Here is a 17296-nt window from a genome sequence, read left to right as displayed (position 1 = left end):
CAGTGCTTTTTATAACGGGGCCTTATTTCCATTCATTTGTTTTTAGAAGTACTGTGTCAAGTTTGTCAAATAAAGTGGGATATTGTAGGAAGAAACGCTCAGAACTGATAGGTGTTTTAGTCTGAGAGCTTGCTGCCTGTTTTGTGGATTTTGAGTGAGATTTCTGAATGAATTGCAATAACTTTTGTGATCCATAACTATTCGTCTCATGCTATATGTGGGTCAAAACATGTTATTTGTCCAGGACTAAATGTCTGTAAAACCAGAATGTGATGGACATGATAAATATCTTATTATGTATCTTAAAATGAATAGTAAACCCTGATCCAAAGAACAAGAATGTAGTTCTTTCGACAGAAACAGACGTGACGGTGATGTGGTCTGGCCTCTGCTGGGTCCCTGCTGGATGTGTGTTCTCTGCTGGAGAAAGACACGATCTGAAGTTGGTTGACTCATAATCTTGGTGTGTGCCGAAGGACAAATCGTGTTCTGCAGGTTGCCAGCGCCCCTTGGTGGAGAGAGTCGGTACACGGGAGTCGACATCTGCATGAGCCTGTTTGTGCTGCAGGTCTTTGTTAAGCTGCCGAGATGCAGATGTTAAACTTGCTGAACCATAAACTTAAACTGGCGTCACATTTGCAGATAATAAAACATGTAAAACAATCAGTTAAAGCCATTAGAATTGGTAATAATCTGCTTTAATGAGGGGGAAACGAGATTTAATAGATATATAGACTTTGATTTTGGAGCCTGACTCAAAATAAGTATCAAAGACCAAATGTCAAAGAAGTTGTCATCATAAGTTCGCCGGCATTGTGTCTCATTCAAAGCAGAGACAAACTTTAATCCTTTGACTTGAGGGCTTTTTCTTTCTGAGCGCTACACAGCAGAAACACATTAGCATACTGCAATAAACGAGGGAGCAGAACTTGTTTTTTTCCCACAAGTCCTCCTGGAAGCAGAGGCAGGAAGCAGCGAAGTGGAACAACAAAGCAGCCGCAGCAATAAAGTGTGATGTTTCGGAGCTCATAGTTGTTAACTTTGTTGGGAGTGAGGAGTCAAACACGAGCACACTGTGAAACATCCAGATGTTGGGTTGCTGTTTCTACTTCAGCATGAATGTGGAGGGACAGGCAGTTAATCCCAATAAACTACAGACTGTAAATAATCTAAATAAATAAATTCACAAGCAATATGAACAGAAGAAAGTAGGTGCTTCAGGACGAGGCAAATAATATCAGATAATAAATAATAGAATGGAATAAAAAACAATAGTATAAGATGCAAGTAGAGAAGTTCTTAAAAGGACGTCACTGATTCTGCACGGTGTAGGTTGTGAATAATAATATAAACAATACTTAAATTAAAGTATGACAATGTTTGTATCTGTTCTGCAGTTTTGCCGGCATCTTGACAACTTTAAACTCAGCGTCTTCTTTAAGTACTTCTCTCTGCCAAAAGTCCTTTACACCTGCAGATGGTTCAACGGTTTCCGGGGTATCCCGAGGCGTTCCCAGACCAGATGGGGTATTTAAACCCTCCAGCATGTTCTTGATCCTCCCTCCTTTCTGTCTTCTCCCAGTTGCTCCAAATAACCGCCACAGGGAGGCGCCCTGAGCAGAAATCAGCTGTCAACAAAAGATAATTCAGGATCCTGTATGGATAATTTATTGTATGTTGTGTTTATCTTTGACCCCATAGACTTCCAAACAGAGCTAGAAAGTTTGGTTTTATTTCCGTCCTTGTGAGACTTTGAGGTGGACGTCGTCATGGTGACGTCACCCAGACAGAGACAGAAACGTATGGCCAAAATGTTTTACACTAAAACCCAAAATCTGTGTGCATTAACTCAATTGCTTATTTAATTCCAAACTTGAGTTGATATGTGTTGATACTATTCCACTGTATCTCAGAGGGAAGTATTTTTGAGCATTTAAAACACTAACGTGAGTACTGTTCTGTTTTTAGATTATACTTACTTGTACTTTGTGACATTTGTAATGCCTGACTTTTAGAGTGACATTACGACTTTTAAAGGATCTAAATACTTCACTGTTATTATAGTCGCACTCTGGTGACCCCTGGTGGCAGCAGGGGTCACCAGAGTACCCCTTGTCTTTATAGTATCATGTTGGTTTCCAGTTAGTAAACATGAAATCAACATACTAAACTAACAGGAGTCGATGCAATACTTCAATGAAACAGCTTCAATGAAACAGACTTTATGACTCACAAACTTGATACTGTTTATTGGCCAAGTGCAAAATCTCAAAACGTAATCGCCTGGAGAGATTCAGTAATCATTGGAGATGATGGTGGAGTATTTTAATACCTAAAATTCAACATGTGAAAGTGTAAGGAGGACATCCCACCTTCATTTGACAAGGATGAAGAGTCTGATGTGCTTCACTTAGTTGCACAACATAAAACAAGGGCACTTTCAACATAGAAGTGTAGCTTTCAAGTTCATCCCCTTGTTAGGTTGATTTCAGGCAACTTGATCCCAGAAAAGCAATAATGTCAGAGATGTCAAACAATGACTTTGCAGTGAAATAACTAAATAAATCAGAGGCAAATGGAGAAGCTTCAACCTGGAGATTAATGACGTGCTGACTGAAGCTTTTAAACAAGGACTTTATTTAATTTTATTTGGAATATCTGGGACAAATGCTGCTTGACACCATAGAAAAGGCTTTGCAGAAGGTCGGGAACATGTCCTTTTGTTTAGAGAGTCGATTTTACAAGCAAGGTCGCTATATCCTCCACAGATGCATGGTCGTTAATAACCCGAGAATAAAACGAGCAGAAAATGGTATTCTGAATGACTGTACCTCGTTATGTTACCATGGGGATTTAATTAAGTATGATTCCCTGCTGCTTTTTTCTCCAATTACAGTTGAAGCTTCACTAGAATAAGGTTTAATGGCGTTGAAGTTGCATCATTTGAGAGTTTTCAGTGTCTTAAATTAAAGTGTCTATTTTCTCTTGTGGAGTCAAATAAATGTCTTCCATCTGAATGTGTTTAAAAAGCATGAAATACAATAGAAATGCTGGCAGTGTTTGAGTAAATGTAGCACTCATTATAGGATAATCCAATAAAGGCATGTCATGTCAACGTGTTGATCCCTGACAACACGCAGGTAATAACCCCCCCCCCCCCCCATTCCCGGTGTAGTGATTTGTAACGTCAGTCTCATGCACGCCTTCTGTGTTTACGTGCGTGCGTGTTTGACTGGAGGAGTTACCAGCGAAGCTCCTGCAGACAGACATTTTCTGATCCACCGAGCGTCCTTTAATCTTTCAGATTCCAGCAGAGCTGGAGGAGACGGACTCCCTCCGCGCCTCCAGCTTCCCCTCCTGTGAGCCTCACCATCGATTATGTATTTAGATCCACGTTTCTTCTTCTTCTTCCTCTTCTTCGCTGAAATGACAGCCAACGAGCCTGAGCGCTGTCCGCGGTGCTGAAACTCCCTGCGACCTTCCACCTGCCGCGGAAGGCGGATTTCTGCGCCTCCGGCTGACATTTGACGCAAAGCCGAGCCCTGCGCGCAGCGAGCGGGTCGAACTACCTGTTAGCTCAGTCTCCGCGCTGCTGCGCGAGGGGACGCACGAGCGTCGTTTCATATTCATTCAGCATTATTTGAATTCGCAGCTGACCCACTTTGTGCAAGTTGGGCATCAGATCGACGCAGACGAGAGGTAGCGGGCTGAGCTGAGCACACGATGGTGCGGGGACAGTGGTGACCCTGCGGGGAAACTTCCCAGCAAACCGCAGGAGAGTTAAAGGAGGGGAGAGGAGACGGCGTGCACACGAGCCGGAGGTGCGTGCGTGCGTGCGCGGACACAGAGAAGGCTATGACCGCGTCTCTTCACCTGGACCTGGGGCTGCTGCTGCTGCTGCTGCCGCCGCTGGCCTACTGGCAAACACCAGGGATGGTCGGAGCAAGTGAGTGTAGTCTCCATTTTCAACTCATCGTCAGTGTCAATGTTGCATCAAAGTCCAGGTGCAAACATGTGGCTGAGAAATAGTGCAGCGCATGAAATTAGCATATCAACCCACAGATGTGCTGAAATGCATCCTCTGTTTGTAGTTGATGGGACTATAGAGTCGATCGTGCAAGTGATCAGCAGGTGTTTCAGAATATATGAGCCTTCATTATTCGTATTTATACCAATAACAATGACATGGACATGAATCCAATGTAAATCTTCATGTATTCTCTTAAAAAAAGGAGATCTTCAGTGTGAGCCGCTTGGTCTTTTCATTAATATCTATAGACATAATGTTTTGAGCCTGCTGCTCTTTTGCTGTTTGTCAATATAACGCTTTTCAGTGAATAAAATAATCATGCTGATATTGAGTTTTATACAAGAAAAGGACAAAGTCATGGTTGTCTTCCATGTCTGCATTGCTTCCTTTAAGCCGTTAACCCTTCAAGCTGGTGTCCAGTCCAGCTGTGCAGCCAAACTCTGAGCACTTTATTGAAAATTCTCGCTGGGAAACCAACAAAAATGTCTAAAGATGGCAATTATCCCAGGCTGATACCAATGTCAGACAATACGGACTAAGCTTTGCATGAACGTGCTGTTGCTTCTTCCTCTGTTTGTCTGTGTGATTTGGTGAGTGAGCGGCTTGCTGTATTTATGCCGTTAATTTCAACCAGACAGATGGCTGCTGTAAAACTGTCAAAACCTTAATTGAATGTCTGTCAGGAGATTAGAATTCCTCTCTGGCCTCTTTAATTAGCAGGGATGCACTTAAATCATCCACGCTGCTGCTGAGATTCCTCCTCCTCTCTTTATATATACAAGAAAAGATGAAAAGCATATTTGGCAAACAAGAGAAATTCAGAAAAAAGTGCTTCTCTTTGGCTGATTACTGTATCGATTGTATATTTCTCCGCTCGACAGAAACATCTCTTCTTAATAGGAGCTCTTGGCTGCAGGTTACATGAGGATTTCATTCATGAAAAACAACTGGGGGGATTCAGGCAGGAAGGACATATTTAATAACATTTTTGGAGGAAAGCATATCCACTTTACATGTGTGTGCTTTTCTCATAAGCTGCCCATAATATAACCAAACTGTATCTTCATCAACAAGCACATGTTGTTATTGTATCTGGAGCACACACACACACACACACACACACACACACACACACACACACACACACACACACACACACACACACACACACACACACACACACAAGGGGAGGGGAGGGGAGGGGAGGGTGCCATTAGCCAGATTAGACTGTCAGCAAACTGTGACTTGGCTGTGATTTAGAGTCTGACTCGTGCGTGGACTACTCCACTCCGGCTGAAACTATGTAAACAACGTCGCTGTCACAAGGCTTGTTGTTGTTTTTGTTGCTGACGGAGACGAACTCGTTGTTGTTGCTAGGAGCTGCAGACACAAGAAAATGTAGGTTTGATGGAAGCTTGTGTCCTTCTCATAGTACGATGAATTAAAAGAGCACTGTGGGGAAAGATCAAAGTGTGTGTTGCAGCCTCTCAATGAAACATACTGAGCGGCTGTGAATCTGAAACTGAAAGATAGAAAAGCTGTTGTATTTGATAAAAAGTGTTTTTTGTGAAAGCCTCTGTGCCCACAGTTGTACATTTCTAGGATGTATTCAGATGTCTCCTTTTTAAGGTCAAACATGCCATTAGAATAATTTTTGGCTAATAAGAAATGAGAAGGCTTTGAACTTGAAGTGCAGTTACTCACCACAGCTCCGTGTAGACTAAAGATGATGCATCGAGTTTATGTGAAAGGCTTGAGATCTTATGATCTTAGTTTTTATTGTGTGGCGATTGATAAAAAATGAAAAGCTGAAAATAAATTGTTAATTTGTTCGTAGTAAATATTAATTTCAAATAAATCCTCAATCAGTCTGCAATCAATCATTGGCTGAGGATGGTTTTGGTGAAGGAGAGAATCCCAAATGCATGGTGGAATGGTAAAAAAGATAAAATTATGACTGTAAATAAATCATTTGGACAAAGCAGATGAAAACACGAAGGACAAACAAGGACGTGTGTGTGTGTGCGCGCGCACTTATGAACTGCTGTATTTCATCATTTAATCAATATCCATATCTCCTCCTGCTCCTACTCCCTGTTCCCCTCCACCCTCCCTCCATCACTGATCTTTTTTTCCTACCTCTCCATCCATCCATCCATCTCACGTTGCCCTTCATCTGTCTTTGCCAAAGATTGAGAATGCACTCGACATCTGTTGATATCCCCCCCCCCCCCCCCCCCCCCGACTCATTCATCCATTGTTGTGTCATATTCCTTTCATCCTCTGCATCCTCTCTCATCTCCATCCCTTTACTCTGTCTTCCTGATTCCATGTCAGCCTCCCCTCTCATCTCATCTCCTGGTGGATAATGTCACAAGTCCATTCACTCCATTGCATCCCTGGCAGATGAGAGCAGATGAGTTTTGGGGGGAGGGGGGGAACTTTGCTGTCATTGGCTGAGACGAGGGAAACATTAGTGTAGACTGAAAACAGCGCTGCATTAAAACATGCAGGAGGCTGCGTTGGTGGAAGCATGTCAGTGAGACAGGTGATGTTGCTCTTCCTGAGATGATTCACCGGTTAAATGGAGGATGGAAGGATGTCGGCTAGTTGTTGGAGGAATCAGAAGGCTTACCAGATGTCAAAACATAGCACAGCAGTTTCAAACAATATGTGAGGATATTACAACTCTGAATAGATCAATCTGAATGATCAACACTTCAATACTGGCGAGGCAAAGGGGAATCATCGATACATACACTTTAAGATATGCCTTTATTTTGAAATTCCCTTGGCAAGTCTGTTTCAGTTTTCTGTTTTGAGCCACTCACTGATATAAATGTGATTGATTGTGTGAAATGGGCAAATGATATCATCCCTTATCAATCATAGGGCCTGTTAAAGGTGGATGTTACCTTATGGTGTGAGAAAGATGGAAACAGGACACCGAGGTTTGTTTGAGAAGATGGGAGACTTTGTAAAAGAGGCCAAATGGCAAATCATTCTTTTTCAGCAAATAATCCAAAACAAGAAAAAGTAACATTTCAATGAGCAAAGGATGACATGATGGTCCAAAAAAGTAAATACTTTGAGATAAGTCACCCAGCCCTCATCTCAGGGGTGGTTCAGTAGCAGGATATGACGCAGTGAAATGACGTACTTATATACACGTAAAGGCTTATATCCAGCCTAGAAACCATTTGAGAAATAATATCTTCATTAATGCTAAATATTGACAGTCAAAGTTAAACCTAGCGGCCGCAACAATATTTACAGCTTCCCAGGTGAACCCCTGCTAACCCGGAAGCCGCGCGCCGTTCGTGCTCGGACAAACAATTAAAAGACGCGACAGCGGATCCCGGTAAGACAAACTTTAAACATTCAGATGCAAAGATACAAAACACGCGAAATTAAAGCAAAGTGTAGCGTGATGACGTGTAACACATGAAAAAGAGATGCATTATTGTTGATCGCTACTAATTGTTGACGCCCGTGTTGATGTTTGTCTGGTGCGCATGCGCTAAACAGCTGCAGGAGTAACGGAGGTGCAATATGACGTATGAACCGGTGAACACGAAGGATGATGACGGACTATACAGAGGAGAAAAGCCATAGAAACACATTTCAATGTAAACAGTCTTTTAATGAAGGCAGCGTTGAATAATCACACAGTATCAGGAAATAGACCAGAATGCATTGCAGTCACAGGACACGTTGGGTAAATCACCACTGTTACTTTTTCTCAACTGACATAAAAATAAATAAAATAACACTAAAATAAAATAGCTGTTGTTTCATTCCCTCCACCCACACATGCTCGGTGCAACAGGTTCACAAGCATTTCCTGTAAACTGTTAAAGGGCATTCTGGGAAATGTAGGAAATCATAGAGGGATTAAAAGAATGTCAGGCATGCCATCACAGACTGTTTTGTCCGTGTCGTGCAGGGAGACTGGCTTGCATATTGAGCTTGTTAGGCGGAGATGGAGCTCGACATGCCCGGCCATCCTCCACAGAGCCCGACTGCATACTTTGGGTCCGGTTTGGGCTTTTTTTAGTCCGTCACCGAACGTTTGGAGCGTCGGTGTCAGTGCTGCCGCCTCCAGCATCCTGGAAATGAGCGGTTTTCTTTGTATGCTGCGACAAAAAGGAGGCGATGCTGCTGTCACGGCGTTCCAGTGGGCTCATGAATGAATTCTGCAGACAGAAACGGATGAGATGGATGGAGTTGCTATTCTTGTCTTGCACTAAAAGAAGAAGTTGGAGTGGATGAAGTGAAGTGATCAATAGGTCCTGACTCCCAGTAAAAATCCACTTATTGATTCCATGAGATGAGATCATCACCAAGGAAGCATTGTTATTTTGTCTTCATTTCCGTCTTCTTGTTGCATTCCTGTTGTCTTCTCTCTTTCTTCTTTTGTGTTTGTTGTTTTTCTTGGATCTTCTGTGTCATTATTTCTTTGTCATTGTTTAATTTTGTGTCCTTGTATTTCTGTCTCTTTTTGATGTCCCATGTTTGTCTTTGTCTTGTTTTGTGTCTTTGTTTCTATGTCTTTTTAGTCTTTCCGATGGCTTCCTCTGTCTTTTTTCAGACAGCATCTTCACTTGTTATTTGGATTTTGTGGCAGTTAGGCATGATTAGTGGTAGACAATGGATGGATGGAAGACGGTTGGGTCCTATAACCCTTTTTTCATCCTGGCTTGCCTCAGGTAACCGGTTACTATAATGTTACAGCTAGTAAGCATCTGTCTCTCTCTGCCGAGGTCACAGCTTTTAACGGATGATTTAAATGTCTCTTAGTGAACACTTGACATTTCCCATCAAATCCAAGCAGCCCCCATAGTACCATTAACATGAACCGTGTGGAAGGACGGGGTGCGTGTTTCCACACGACTGTACACTTACACCTTGGCCATTTAGCGGACACTTTAATCCGCAATGAGGGAGGGGATGGGAAGGTCATCCTCATAAGCTCAAGGACACCAGGACAGGTGGCTGATGGGAACACGACGGAGGTGTCATATAGCCGTTTGTCGACGTGTTCAGGACGTCCAGCTAGAGACCAGGACACTGTAAGGACTGGGGGACATTTGTATATGCAGGGCCAATTTTCCATTCCAGGGTTTAACCAAAGCGTCTGTGTTAACAGCCGTGCCAGCAGCCCCGGCGAACGTATCCGTGACTCAGCTGAGGGCGCACTCGGCCATGGTGACCTGGAACGTCCCTCAGGGAGACACCGTCATCGGATACTCCATCTCACAGCAGGTACAGTGAAATAGTGTCACCGCTCTGCGTGTGAATATCTATTATTATTATGACCACGCGTCAAGCTCATAGATGGATTTGTTTTAATAGCTTTAATCCTCAGAAAGCTTGGGAAATAATTAGTCAATCTGACGGGAGGCAGATTCACCCCGCTCTGACCTCTTTGTCTCCTCTGTGCTCTTGTTTTGGTGGGCGGCCAATTCATATTGCAGGGAAACAAATTGAAGGGTTATAAATTCTGATTTGAAAGGCCAGAAAACTTGGATCATCCTGGGCCAGGATTAGAAAGCAGCTTTGTCATTGTTGAATTATGTATCTTTCTTTTCGCGTGAAGGTCCTCTTCTCTTAAGAAGTGTTTTTTGTTTAAAACGCTGCGTCACTCACTCACTTGCGTCTCGTTTAAAAGTGTCCTTAACATTAAGAAACTCGTTAATGTCGGGGCCGTCTGCAGATTGACGCAGGTGCTTTTTGAAATAACAATAAAAAAGTAATTTCCTGATTAGAAAAGTTTCCAGCCAAAAGAAGACGTAATGGAAACCTTGAATTGAAATGTAGTTTAGAAATGAAAATCTAGTGGTTTCCAACTTTTTCCCCTTCCAACCTTTCATCAGACATAATGAAGCACTTTTAATTATCTCTAAGTAACTTGGATTGGCTCCACCACTCAAGGATGGCACAAGACAAGGTCCAATAAGTGAGGAGATATTCCCATTGACTTCCATACAATCACTCAACTTGTTTTTGCAACCAGAGGAGTCGCCCCCTGATGGCAAGCAGAGAGAATGCAAGTGTAAGGCTCATTGAGTGCCTCTGCTAGAAAGGCTTTTTTAAAGTAATAAAAATGTCTCTTTTTTGAAACTAGTTGCACAAATGGAGTCTCTCCACGCTCCCCCGGGAGCTGCAGAAACCCTCTGGGTCCTGGGGGGTACAAGGCGCTAACTCAGCTTGGTCCAGTCCAATCCGTTTCTACCTCCCACACTTTGGCAAAAGGAGAATCAGACATTAGCGGAGCTGTGAGTGGGAGTCGTCTCCATTAGTGGAAATGATTTGGCCGGGACTCGTCTCACAGGAGGAACATCCACAGCGGTGGCTGCGGCGGTAATGACAAACAGCTCTTGTGTTTTGTTTTTTAAAGTCGTCTCACATCTGACTCAGAACCCATCAGCCTCGTGGCATTTGCAAGAAAGCAGGATGGAGATGTGAAACCTCAGAAAGCTCTTATGTAAAAAGCTCACTCAAATATTAATAGGGGAGGTGATGGCAGCAGGTATCCATTTAGGATGTTAGTCATCAAAGCGTCTCGGAGCGAGGGTGAGGATGTACAAAAGGGCTGAGAAGTGATATAAAAAGCAGCTGTCAGTCAAGCATACCTGCAGGATTTAGTCGTCAGAGGCCGTTTCAGGCATTCAAGGTGTAAAAACACAAACAACAAGGACCTCAGTCTCGGTTCGGAACACGTATATATGCTTTTGGAGATCACGTCGACACTATCTTTCAGTAACACGCCGGGCCTCGCGTTTGCGAAGGAGGAGCGGGACTAAGACGAAGAGCCGCTTCACTCATCTGAAGGTGTTCCAAATCCCAGAAGCTCCGGCTGCCGTGATTCAGTCGTTACGCAACGCTTTCAAACACACACTGGCAGGGAATGACCCAATTTGAAATTGTTTATCTGAGATGCACAGTAAGCCTTATTCCGATAGATAATTCCTAAAGCTATCACACGGCCGATTGACGATTTGCGTGCGGACGCCGCGCCTGCCGACAGTGTCTGTTTTCAGCCGGCGACGGGGCTTCTAGAAGAGAAACTTGTTTATCTGCTGCTGAATTACATTAAGCTGCCGACTTGTTTGTTCACCTAAAAATAACACTGGAGAGAAAGCTGTGGATTTCAGCGGCACGCTCCTCGGTTTACGTTAGCGATGCGACGACCTCTTTCAAAGCCTCCGAGGCCGCTGCCTGTCCCCATTCAACGCAGACCAAACCAGCCAGGAGCTAAATCTCCAGCTGTTTTTCCATTTCATGTGTGGTGTTAAATTCTTTCATTTTTGTAAAGAACAAAAAACATTTGCCACCACAGTGAAGCAATTCTTCCACGACATGCTTCCTGAATCACTGACGGCAATTAAGGAGGCCACAAGAATCCTGGGTTGTGCCTCTCTAGCAGTTGCACTGCAAAAGAAGTCATGTCTGCTGGCATAAGCAGGATGATACTGTGGATTAATGTAACAACTATCTTCTCAGCATTGGGTCTGTTTTTGTTGCTTAAAGTTTTGACACATGCACTGAATTGTGGGATTTTTTGGAGCTTTTATTCCAAAATGAGAGAATGATGCAGCTGAGTCACTGGTTCTGCTCAGCAACCCCGTTCACCTCCACGAAGATATACGAGCACTTTCAGTGCCGTTGCTTCCTGGCGAAGCCTCGCGGCTGCCAGAGGAGCAGAAAACACCACTCTGACTGTTTGGAGAGCCTCGAGCGTCCTGCCGGCCCTGTTTGTTATTGACTCTTCCTCTGCTTTTAGGAAACTTATGTCTCATTCTAAACTAGACTTGAACGCCCACCACCGGCTGGACCGTCTAGGGGAGTAAAGAGTTTGTTAGGATACTAAGAATTTATTTCTGCGTTTACGGTGAAATAATGACGCGGGATGGGTTTTCACGACGCGTCCTTCCCGTGTCGTCTCCAGCGGCAGGACGGCCTGATGCAGCGCTCCATCAGAGAGGTGAACACGTCCAGCCGCTGGTGTGTGCTGTGGGACCTGGACGAGGACACACACTACAGTGTGCAGGTGAGGAGCGCGCACACACACACACACACACACATGCACACACACATCTAAGATTAAAGGAACCCATATAAAGCATTGATGTGATAACCATTGTTTACCATAATGCAGGTTTTAAGATGAGTAGATTCTGAGATGAAACTTAATAAACATTCAGACTGTAGTTGGAAATCTTACTTACTAATGTTAAATCTCACTTTATTGCCAATGTTTCTACAAGTTTTGATGAGAGAGAAACAACAGTTTGACAGAGAAAAAGGTGGCAGTGTATCAGGATGAAATCAGTCCTCCAAAATCACCGCCACTGAGGAAGACCCTTTGAGATGTGGTTGAAAGCTCTGGAAAAAGCTAACGGATGTGTAATTATGAGTTAATGTTAACGTCTAAAGGCCAAAAATTGGACACGGCTGCAAACGGGCCACTTGTTTGATTCCAGCTTTAGACGAAGAACCTAATTAATGATAAAAGTGCATTTTAGAAATGCGTGGTCATTTTTCTGAACTTGAATCAAAGATAGCACTTTGTATTTAGAGCTCGCAGCTCAAATCCAAATCACAAATGACAGCTACTCTCCAACAGAGCAGTATGTAATGTGACTCCACGATCCTGACTGCTGTCCACTAATTGTAATCCATTAGAGACCGATACGGATTGTCCTTGAGCTCGAGAACTCTGTTAAATGTGCTCGTCAGCAGGCGGGTGTCCTGCAGGAGTGTCATGGAGCAAAGCACTGAAGCCTTGCCAGCCCCAGGACCGGAGACATTAGGACTTTACACCTCGCTCCTTCCTGTAGATGACAGGATGTTCAAATAAGAAAAAGGGTGAAGGATGTTGACATTTGGGGCTTTTGCGCTGAAGGACGGGTGCAGAGCTCAAACGTTGCAATTAGAGAGGAATGTGTTTTAGAAGGACAAAGTTGTGCATAGGTTGATATTTTTAAAGGGCCTTATTGTGTGATGTAGTGTTGTAATTAACTTGTATTTAATACCCATTTCTATCCCTGTTTAATGGTTCAATGTAGTGTTTTCAGGTGTGAAACTGCAGCTAGAAATCTCTAAATGGTCTGTTTGAATGAGAAACGCATCATCAAATGTGTTCATTTTGTGCCGGTTGCTCCACGTTTGGGTTGATTCTTGTCACTTTCCCTGGATTGCTGAAAATGCCCCCAAAAGAGTCTTGAGCTGAAATCTATATTCTGTCTTTTATCTTCCAAGCTTTCAGATTTAGAGCACTGGACGTTTTTTAAGCAGCCAAAGCACCATCGACTCACGTCATCTCTCTCTGTTGCTGAGAATGTAAAGAAGTCCAACTACGCTTCCTTAAACGTATAAAGAGCAGTTGACGCCGTCACCTAAAGAAAGCGTTTCCTTCTCGGGGTGGGGGGGTCAGGTGCAGTCCGTCGGGCCACACGGAGACAGCCAGCCCAGCCGCGCCGTCCACTTCCGGACTCTGGAGAGAAGCGACCACTATCCAGCCGGAGTCCTGGACCACCGTAAAGAAACGCACACAGATATGACACACATACGTGAATACGTGTTGTATGTAAAACAGATTTCCTATGGATGTGTCTTTGAGGCCCCTTGGCAATTGTTCCCATAGAACTAATACTCGTTTGTTCCTGTCGTCCCCATAAAAAGAATAGATGAATGACTTAAAGTTGTCTGTCACCAGATGAGCCAGCGATGGAAGGTCTGGGCATGACTGCTCGCTTACAGACAGGAGAGCTGCTCATCATCACCACTGTGCTGCTGCTGTGGGCAGGTACGCCCGGCTCACCTCACTGCAGTGCAAATCCTTTGGTACATTTGTAGAAGTATTGGAAATGTAGCTTAAGTCAATATGGCATTATCGGGACTTGTACATTTTGTGTCGGTTAGCCAAAGTTGAAGTAAATTGTGTATTTGTCTTGATCCAAAAATGTCTGTGTTGACTTTCTCCCGCCCCTCCACATGTTTGTCATCTTCCGCCGCAGCCGTCATCGCCCTGTTCTGCCGACAGTACGACATCATCAAAGACAACGACTCGAGCAGCTGCAAAGAGAAAAGCAAGAGGCCGCTGGTCCGAGCACCCGTGCCCTACTACCACGCTTCAGCCGGCAGCTCGCCCGTCTATCACAACGGAGCCGTCCGCAGCAGCAGGGTGAGCAAATGTTCCTCCTTTCAAACGTGTTCCCCATCCATGTCGTTGCAGCAGCTCTCTTTAATGCATAATCATGTTTGGCTGGCAGGAGTGTTTGGTTGTCTCTCTGAAGAGCCTTTGATCTCCTAGCAACCAGAGCGGCTGCCACCAACGCTAAATATAAAACAAGGAGGCTGGAGAGTCGGTGCCGAGCATCTAATCCCCGACACGCTCGGGGAAAGCGAGCCGTCTGACGAGCTCGATGCGTTTCCCAATATAGATGAAGAGAAACCGGAGTTTGAGGCGAAGTAATCACTCGGTTATCTCGAGATGAAAAACAAGGAGCGGCGAACGAACGTGTCGAGGAGCCGCAGAACGTATGCGATAGTACTGGTAAAAGCGCCAACCAAGGCCAGGAGGCCTTCACGGTGTCCACGTTTCACGTACTCTGTCTGTTTGGAAACTGTCGTGTCTTTGCGTGAATATTGAACGAAGGTGTGCAAATGTGAATCCCTTTTGGCTGCACTGCACAAATGCTATAAGCGGTTAATATGGAATTAGACAAAGGTGGATTACCCAAAATGGGTATGGTGAGGATGCATGGTGAAGTGAAAGATTTCGAGGCAAAATCCATGAGAAACGGTGGCTTCCGGCCAGAGATGAGCGGAAAAGCAGAAGAAGCCTGGATAACGAGGAGCGTCCCACCGTCCACCGCACAGCGAGGAGGACGTAGTACTTTTTCAGGCAAAACCCGAACGCAACGAAGTGAAAACGCCAGCCGAACTGGTCTGTAACGGCAAACTCGTGCAGGTCATCGGTGAGCGAACGAATCTTGAACAGACATCATATACGAAGTGCACGAAGGCACACAGGCCGCAAGTGAATACGGCCCACACACTGGGGTTTATGAGTCACGTCGATGTATGGGACCCTCTCGGTTTATGACTCATGTGTTTATGAATCCAGCTCCCCCTCACTCTTGTCTCTCACCGTTTGTGTCTTGCAGCTCCACAGAGGCTCCTCCTCCATCAGCATCATTAGAGTCTGAGTCTGGACATTTGGTTTGGAGACTCGGCAGCATCAGCGCAGGACAGGTGGAGAGCGCGACGGGCAGCATTTCCCGGAGGAACCTCAACGGGACGGTCACGACGGACCTGGACGAGAGTGTCGTCGATTGTAAGATAAGGGGAAAGGAAGAAGCACTCGATGCAAATGAAACTGAGGAAGAAATGGGTGACTACTGCTCTCTAGTGGCAGAAGATGGCAGCATGAAAGCACTCTGCAGCTTTGGAAAGAGCTTTGAGTCGAGCGCAACAATATGCCTACTGACCTGCAGGTTAACTGACGTCCCGTTGTCGGAAAAACATTTGATGTGTCGAACGTCTCGGCTGTGATTTAAAAGAGGAATTGAAACCCTTGGCAGCATGTTGGGCCAAATAATTCCAAAGGTGGAGACGACGTTTGGTTTGATAAATGACTAAAAGACTATGTAGTGCGATTCCTAGATTTGACTTGACCTCATGTATCCTGAAGTGTTATCCTGAAGAATAATTTGATGTACAGCACTAACATGGAACGAGTGTGTTGTGTGTAATTAGAATATGTACATAGGTAGAATGTAAGTAACGGGTGTAATTCAAACAAATGCCTGTCACGTATGGGACGAAGGACGGACACTGAGCTTTCACAATATGTTGAACGAAAGTAACGTGTAAATTTAGCAGTAAGTAAACGGTATCAGATGAGCGGAGTGACTCTGTATTGTTGTCCGAAGTTGTCAAACAATGACTCTATGACTAAGAAGCTGCTATGGGGGACATGTATTAACAGGAAGCAGAATCCATCTCCCTTACTAATGTCGTATGCTAAACACGTACTCAGCCTTTCCGGTCCTGTCAAATAGAGTCGAAGGGTGCCGATGAAAGATATTTGTCCACAAAAAGTCAAGTAGTAAAACAACGTAATGATGGGATGTATGGGTCATTATCACTGACAGCTCTTTGTTGAATGTATTAAAGTGAAGAAAAGTGATATTTGAATGTGACATTCATAGGTTGATGTTGAAACACTGCAGTATTGAAATGTGAACGAAGAGTGGCAGTAAGTCAATGGACCCTTGCAGGGGAAACGTGCGTATACACGTGTGGATCTATGTGTGGAAAGCAACGGTGGAAGTGAACTGGATCCTGGCGGATCCACCCCTGGGGAAATGGCATCGTGAAGAAGGAAAGAGATGGAGGCTGAAAACCCGTGGTGAAAGGTTTCTTTGTTAATAAAGGAAAAGTGGTAACCAGTGACACTACTGTGTGAATGGGCAAAGGTACTTTGTGGAAATGCATAATATATAGTGTATTTGTACCAGTCCAAGGTGTGAATGACATGAGTGTGCACATCTCATGAATGTAGCAGCACTGTTGGAATGTTTTCTAACAAAATATATGCAGGAGAGAATCTAAAAAAAACCACTCCCTCCCTCTCGCACGCGCGGGCACACGCCCCCTCATCAGACACGCCCACCTAATCAGCCTCACCGCTCACCTGCGGGCCAGTAACTTTCCAAGCGACGTTTTCCGCGAGCCACGGCCAGCTAATTAGCCACGCCCACCTAATTAGAGCGGCAGCTCACCGCCTGTGCTGAGTATTTAAACCGCAGTCAGTCGCTCAGTGAGTCACTCTGCTTCTAGGCCAGAAGCAGAGTCCTGCTGGCGGGTTCCCGCTCTGGTTGCCGGCTGCTGCTGCTGGCCAGGCTCGCTCTACACCAAGTAAGTGTCTGGATCGCTATTGTACATATATACACTCAACAAAAATATAAACGCAACACTTTTGTTTTTGCTCCCATTTTTCATGAGATGGACTTAAAGATCTAAAATTAATTCCAGATACACAATATTACCATTTCTCTCAAACATTGTTCACAAATCTGTCTAAATGTGTGATAGTGAGCACTTCTGCTTTGCTGAGATAATCCATCCCACCTCACAGGTGTGTCACATCAAGATGCTGATCTGACATCATGATTAGTGCACAGGTGTACCTTATACTGCCCACAATAAAAGGCCACTCTGAAATGTGCAGTTTTGTCTCACAGCAAAATGCCA

General features: G+C 44.5%; 1 protein-coding gene across 1 annotated transcript; it reads left to right on the top strand.

Moving 5' to 3' along the window:
* Positions 1 to 3320: 3320 nt before the first annotated feature.
* On the top strand, positions 3321 to 15369 carry LOC311010087 (fibronectin type III domain-containing protein 4-like). The gene is made up of 7 exons (XM_084004579.1): positions 3321 to 3946; positions 9180 to 9295; positions 11982 to 12083; positions 13470 to 13572; positions 13752 to 13841; positions 14053 to 14219; positions 15205 to 15369. The coding sequence occupies exons 1-7, from the start codon at positions 3856 to 3858 to the stop codon at positions 15244 to 15246; spliced, it is 711 nt and encodes a 236-aa protein (XP_083860705.1). The 5' UTR covers positions 3321 to 3855; the 3' UTR covers positions 15247 to 15369.
* Positions 15370 to 17296: the final 1927 nt, after the last annotated feature.

The sequence above is a fragment of the Eutrigla gurnardus genome (assembly GCF_963514095.1).
Source record: "Eutrigla gurnardus genome assembly, chromosome: 24".
Taxonomy (NCBI): domain Eukaryota; kingdom Metazoa; phylum Chordata; class Actinopteri; order Perciformes; family Triglidae; genus Eutrigla; species Eutrigla gurnardus.
The sequence above is the reverse complement of the archived record's forward strand: the minus strand, read 5'-3'. Positions and strand labels throughout refer to the sequence as shown.